At 43.8% G+C, this 7016-nt stretch overlaps 1 protein-coding gene across 1 annotated transcript; it reads right to left on the bottom strand.

The window, feature by feature from the left end:
- Positions 1-820: 820 nt before the first annotated feature.
- On the bottom strand, positions 821-5295 carry LOC145411141 (transmembrane protein 98-like). Its single transcript, XM_080281193.1, has 6 exons — positions 5168-5295; positions 3184-3327; positions 2743-2861; positions 2397-2509; positions 1508-1708; positions 821-960 (listed from the first exon to the last, which is right to left on the bottom strand). Exons 2-6 carry the CDS (start codon positions 3324-3326, stop codon positions 871-873), a joined length of 666 nt encoding a protein of 221 aa, XP_080137319.1. The 5' UTR covers position 3327; positions 5168-5295; the 3' UTR covers positions 821-870.
- Positions 5296-7016: the final 1721 nt, after the last annotated feature.

The raw sequence follows: 7016 nt of genomic DNA, 5'->3' as shown, positions 1-7016 counted from the left end.
CCTGATTATGATGACCACGAAGAAAACAAGAATACATAATGTGACGTCGTTGGGCTGAATGGGGTAATCAAAATAAAAGTAATGTAGGGAGATAATCAGTTAAAAACTATTATATATTTGTTTGGCACTTACCACTAATGCGAGAAAAAGACAAGTTAACGAAATATATTAATAAGACGTGCATAATATTTTGATAAAGCACATAGACCTATTTTTATATATTACTCTTGTTTTACTCTGGGTAGTGTGTCGTGGGAGGAAGGGTCGTTGCTGAGTAGGGACAGAAATGCCGTGTGATCTTATAAAGCAGTCAGATCCATTTTTCTCTCTCTCTATATCTATTGCCAGACACCTTAATCTTGTCAGGGGTGGCCGCAAGCAAATCACCTCCATGTCGCCCTGTCACCTGCCATTTCGCTGTCCTTCCTCTAACTTACACCCCCCTCTCTCATATACCTCTTTACTCCATCCCTCCATCTCATCGTCAGTCTCCCCCCTCCCTGTCCTACCATCCACCTCACTCACGTACTGTACACTCTCCTAGTTAGTCAATCCCTCTCCAATTCTATACATTGTTATGTTCTGAGTATTGTGTCGTGGGAGGAAGGACAAAATATACTTGTATATGCCCAAAGAGAACCTTTTTCTCTAGGCCACACCCTCACAAGATGGGGCGTCCGGCAATATATGAAGCTCTATTAAACTGTACATATATGATTACTCTGAACCACTGCATCCGGCAAATATTTTCTATCACTTATTTACACATATGAAGAAGGGCGGCTGGGATTGGCAGAGGGGACGAAGATGGATGGTGGCTGAGGAGCTAGGATGCATTTCTGTCTTGACCTTGCTGGATCAACTCTGGGATTAGCACTCTGCCGTATCACAAGAGTCCTCCTCGGTGCTAAAGATGCCGTGGATGCTCATATCGTGGCTCCGAGCGGCCTCCTGAAGCACCTGTGGAGACGTGAAGGTGATGAGAGGTGTAGAGTGAGGTAAAGAGAGGCGTGAGAGGTGTAGAGAGAGGTAAAGAGAGGCGGGAGGGGTGTAGAGAGAGGTAAAGAGAGGCGTGAGAGATGTAGAGAGAGGTAAGCAGAGGCGGGAGAGATGTAGAGAGAGGTAAAGAGAGGCGTGAGAGGTGTAGAGAAAGGTAAAGAGAGGCGGGAAGGGTGTAGAGAGAGGTAAAGAGAGGCGTGAGAGGTGTAGAGAGAGGTAAAGAGAGACGTGAAGGTTATGAGAGGTGAAGAGAGAGGTAAAGAGCGGCGTGAGAGGTGTCGAGAGAGGCGTGAGAGGTGTAAAGAGAGGTAAAGAGAGGCGTGAGAGGTGTCGAGAGAGGTAAAGAGAGGCGTGAGAGGTGTCGAGAGAGGTAAAGAGAGGCGTGAGAGGTGTCGAGAGAGGTAGAGAGAGGCGTAAGGGTAATGGGGGGTGCAGAGAGAGGCAAAGAAAGACTAGGGGAAAGACAGATTCATTTTATACATAGATTAATTCATTTATATTGACGTACAATGAGGTGTCGGTCCATATCAGAGAGCGCCTCATTGATAAGCGTGACGGTGGAGTTGGAGGTGGAGTATCGAGTGTGCCATGCCAGGAGTGTGAGAGTGAGCACCAGGGCAGAACATCGGGCCTCCAGCAAGCGAGGGTCCAGGGGCGGGTACATAGCTCTGGCCACGGCGTCAATGCGGGGGGACAATCGACGGGTTACCTGCGGAGGAGCATGATATTTTGAAACGTATTTGTGTGTGTGTGTGGGTGCGGGTGCGGGTGTGTGTGGGTGGGGGTGGGGGTGTGGGTGAGGGTGTGGATGGGTGGGTGGGTGTGTTTCCTTCCACTTCTCTTGTTAAACTTAAAACTCGTATTAACTCTCCAGCACCTCCTCCCAACCATTTTATCTTCTTATGTCACACGTTATTTTTTTCTCTGGACCGTATTTTTTTATTCACATTTTTTTTTCATTCCTCTGTTCATCTTCTGTTCAAAAAAAAAAAAAAAATGTAGGACCTCCCCAGTACCTATTTCGAACCAGTTTATTTCTGCTCGTCACACGCTGATATGTTTTTATGTATTTTATTCGTACAATTTATGTCGATGTTAAAATGACCAGAAATTCTCCTAAACTAACGAGATGAGATTTTTACTATCATAACCTTGACTGAACCACCGACCTTGACCCTCTTATACTGACCTCTGACGACCTGGAACCCTCAAATCATACCTTGAGACCTAACAAGACCTAAACTGAACACTTTTATTTAGAGCAGGTGATCTTGGCCTTTTAACCCCGAACGACGGACCACAACAGACCCACTAGACCTGACAGCTCCTAATATTAACCTCTGAACCCTCAACTGTGACCCTGAACCCCCAAACTCTGACCTTTGACCCTTCCTGACCTCAATGATGTGGTGGAGTCTGTCCCTGTGTATGGGGGTCATGGTGGTGGCCACGAGGCGCTCCGTCATCTGGTGGCAAAGCTTCAGGATGGCCAGGCAGTGGGGGATCAGACCTAAGGGTGATAGATGGATGAACAGATAGATAGACTTAATAGATAGATGAACAGACATATACTAATTTGTTGATAGAGATAGATAAATAGACAGGAGGACTGACAGAGTTACTTAGGATTTTTCATTTCCTTGTTTCTTTGGACCTATACCTTACCCTATACTTAAAGGAGAATCTGTACACCTATATATCTATCGCTGTCCATCTATCTATCAGTCCATCTATCCATCTCACCAGTAGCATCGTCGACCCACTGCGTATCGTTGAGTATCTTGTCTATCTGAGGTGCTACTTTCACGTTGTCTAGCTCCAGTTCGCTCCACACCTCTCCGCTATTCATCAAAACCTCGGGCCTAAAAAAATAAAAAAATGAATTGGCAGTGGAATTAGGAAGAGAGGCAGTGTCGGAATGTATTGTATTATCTTTTTATCATTGTTACGATTATCATTTTCATTGTTGTCGTTGTCGTATCTCAGTAATCGTTATCATTATCGTTACTGTCTTTTCGTCATGGCGTTACTTAGCTCAAACCAGCGTCTTCATATTCAGAGTGTTCTGTTGACTAAGTTACGTTATGTTGTAAGGTTTATTGAGGTAAGGTTAGGTTAAGTTAGATCAGGTTCGCTTAGGTTTTGGTTTAGGTTAAGAAAGTATAAAGAAACTTGTAAGAGTACCTGATGTCGTGGTTGTAGAAGAGGTGATGCTTTGCGTGCCTGGCCCTCCTGAAGCACACTAGGGCCAGTGCCGCAAGGGACCCCAGGAACACCGCCGCAAGCACACCCAGGGCCACAGCTACCAGGCTCTCCACCACCTCCATACTGACGACGCCGGAGTTAGAGATAGAGACAGAATTAGAGACAGAGTTAGAGATAGAGTTATAAATAGAATTAGAATCAGGAACGTTGTTGTCATCATCGGTATTATCGTTCTTCCTTCTACCATTATCGTTATCATCCTCGTCATTGCTATCGTCTTTATCATTACCACACCCACGATTATTGCCATTAGGTTCTTCGCTACTTCCAAGGGCATATCCAGTATTGTTTATTTATTTATTTATTTATTTTTATTTGCTCGTTTTAATGTATGTATTTCTTGTTAAAAGGAAACCCCCTCTTCCAACCTCCTCAGTGAAAAATATGAGACTAGTTTTGATAGATCGTTCCTAAGACTGACAAATTTTTCGAGAGATCTTGAAGAATCACAAAACACTGCGATGTGTGTGTGTGTGTGTGTGTGTGTGTGTGTGTGTGTGTGTGTGTGTGTGTGTGTGTGCAGAATATGTTTACCTAATAATCTTCTACAGTCCTAGTTATGCTTTTGAATATCGTTATCATCATCATCATCGTCATCGCCGTCGTCTTCCTCCTCCTTATCATCATCATCAACATCATCATCATCATCATCATCATCATCCCTTATCCCTTCACCTCTGACTGTTGTATCATCATTAGTAAGAGTAGTCAGGCTCTGGTTTGTTTAGTCGCTTGTAATCTCCCCTAACAATACTGTGTCATAAGTCGTAATTAACTCCGGTCCCCCCTGGCTCAGATTACACGCACACACACACACACACACACACACACACACACACACATCGTATAACACAGGCCTTTCAGTGTTGCTTGTATGTTTGTTATATGTTTGCCTTTCACTACTCTGCAATCAATAAGGACCCATAAAATTAAACATATTTTTTCTCTTACGACATGTGGTTCAGTTTGCACGTCCTTAAGCAGAGCATATTATACAAAAGCGGTTATTTACAAAGCATCAGTGATTAATGAAAAAATAACTTTGCCAATTAAGTAATTCATAAACAGTATCTATTAATTTTTCTGACCACACTTTAACGCAATAATCTGTAATCCAATTTATGACTCGGTAGTTACTGATAGAAAAATTACATTCTTGTTTGTCTAAATCTGATATACTTTTGATCCGGGTGACGCTCTTGTTAATTTATATTCTCTGCTACCCATGCCCTATTTCTCAGCATAGGAAAGGCCTCTGGTGCTTAAGGGGTTTATTGAAGCTTTATCTAACCTGTCTAATTCGAAAGCCTGCCCTAAGGGAAATAAAATCGTTAGAAAATGACAAGAAAATATTGAAATAAAATCCCCGAGTTCAGAGGGTTGAAAAGGATGCATAATTTACACCACTCCACAATTTTAAGGGCTGTAGACAAATTACCCTCATATTTCAATGCATTTATCATTATGTACCCCCATCCTGTACCCCCGAGCCATTCCTGTACCCAGACGGAGATTAATTGGGGTCAGGGGTCAATCCCAAGGGGGTCATCTCCCGCGATACCCCTTTCGCGATGTCCCTGCTTGGCTCTGGCTTTCCCCACCCGATATCAATGTGAGAATCGGGGTTAGAGTGATAATGGTGATGGTCAAATATTTATAGTAGTTCGTGCCACTTATGTTGACACTTAAAACTAAATACACAAAATTCATGACATTTAGAACTTAATATACACAATTTATGACACATGTTAGCACAGAACTAAATATACAAACTTTATGACACTAATGTTGACACGCAGAAATAAGTATACAAAATTTATAAATAAATAACACTCAGAAATAAATGTTCACACAGTCGAAAGTAGTTCAGGCATCACCCTGACTAACAACGGTACACTCTTACCTTGCCTAGTGTGCCGTTCCTTCACATGCACATGGGTTGAATGTGCTGCCCTTCCTCACACCACATCTCGTCGTGTTGCAGATCAAGTGAGAACCAGAGGTGCCGAGCAAAAAGCAGAGAGTGCGTTACGAGGACGAGTAGGAAAAGCAGAGAGTGTGTAACGGGTGTGTAGGTAGGAAACAGAGAGTGTGTTGCAGTCCAGGTCCCCCACGAGAACACCGACCCCCAGTGACACTCTATACCCGGCACCCACACACGAAATTCCCAGTGCGCAGTGTCACAAGTTCGCAGAAGAAATGATTGTCCTCTTATAACACTCACTTCACCGCCAGTTCTTGAATCAGACTTTTACCAGAGGACCTTTTTCCCATTTGATACAGGTGAACGTAGATGAGGAAGTGCGTCAGTGGAGGAACTTATAGGCGATGAAAACCGAATACGACGCAAAACAGGCTTAGTTTGGGACGAAGATAACGCTTTTTCATATCAAACCGACACTCATACACTCGCTTACTTCATCGACAATAGTACACTCGCTTACAGCACCATTAGTCCACAAATTAAGCTTGAATTGGCGGATATCTAGCGTGTGTTGGTGGATTTAGGTGAGAATTGAGTTGGTAGAGGAATTCAAATACAAACCAGTTACGGGAAAGAGGCCACGACAAAATACACTCGATTATGACAAATTTATCGCCTCCCTGTAGCAAACCGACAAACGTACACTCTCTCACATCACCGCCAGTCCACAAATGAAGTTTGATTTAGCGAACTGGGCTCCAGTTAGGGAATTTTTAACTTATTTTGGTGGCTTTAGATATCAGAGCTGCGGTGCGAATAAGCGGAGGTCAGACACCCGACTCAGCATCACACCAAACACGCCTCCCTCGGGCACACAGGCTGGCCAACTCTTCCGTGCCCCTTTCCTCCTCCTCCTCCTCCTCCTCCTCCTCCTCCTCCTCCTCCTCCTCCTCCTCCTCCTCCTCCTCCTCCTCCTCCTCCTCCTCCTCCTCCTCTGCCATGCCCCCTGCCCACACCACTGATTCCCCTGGAGATTACATTCATTAGCAAACCTTACAATAAATTATCTAAGTAAGGTTTGACTTTACAGGAAGAGCGAAAGACATAAGGAAAATGCTGCCCTTTTCTTTCCTTCTTTCCTTTGTCCTTCTCATTAATAACATCCTGTAATAATTTTCCCTTCGTAATCAAGTTTTATTTATTAATTTATTCATCCTTTTTTTTTTTTTTTTTTGCAAAGGACAAGAGAAGGGAAGATCGTGTGCTCTAACTATCCTTCCGCAACGCCAAAGCACTGATACCACCCTTCGTCTACCGGCTCATAGTCGCAAAAATCATACGTTCAAACTTTAAACTTCCCTCACGAATAACCTTCAAAAATGGCCAGCGCCTAGAAGAGGGTTAAAATTATGATGATGATGATGATGATGATAGTAATGTTGTTGTTGTTGTTGATGATGATGATGATTATAATGTTGATGATGATGATGATGATGATGATGATGATGATGAGGAGGAGGAGGAGGAGGAGGACCCAAGAGTTAGGAAACAAGTGGTGCTGCAAGATTCCCCCTACCCTGCAACCTGACACTTTGCAACTGCATGTGGGGACAGGTTGGAATCAGGTTAGGTTAAGTTAGGAGACTTTGGGTTAGGTGAAGTTATAGTTACTGGTAATTAAAGTAAGACAGACCACCAGGAAAAGAAAATATAACAGGGATGCAACAGCGAATTATGAAACCTGGCGATCCTTTGCAACGGGAGGGTGAGTGATGGGTTGATGGATGGACTCACCAGCGGACCCAGGTGTAGGCGAACCCTGGGCTGG

The sequence above is a fragment of the Coenobita brevimanus genome, chromosome 88, assembly GCF_032717465.1.
Source record: "Coenobita brevimanus isolate Jiangsu-jjx chromosome 88, ASM3271746v2, whole genome shotgun sequence".
Classification (NCBI taxonomy): domain Eukaryota; kingdom Metazoa; phylum Arthropoda; class Malacostraca; order Decapoda; family Coenobitidae; genus Coenobita; species Coenobita brevimanus.
The sequence above is the reverse complement of the archived record's forward strand: the minus strand, read 5'-3'. Positions and strand labels throughout refer to the sequence as shown.

Excerpts from the sequence above, each read along its gene's own strand:
- LOC145411141 (XM_080281193.1), bottom strand. The coding sequence starts at position 3,326 with ATGGAGGTGGTGGAGAGCCTGGTAGCTGTGGCCCTGGGTGTGCTTGCG. Across the intron at positions 1,709-2,396 it reads GACTCCACCACATCATTGAG|GTAACCCGTCGATTGTCCCC; the intron begins GTCAGGAAGGGT and ends GCTCCTCCGCAG. Across the intron at positions 961-1,507 it reads ATATGGACCGACACCTCATT|GTGCTTCAGGAGGCCGCTCG; the intron begins GTACGTCAATAT and ends ACGTCTCCACAG.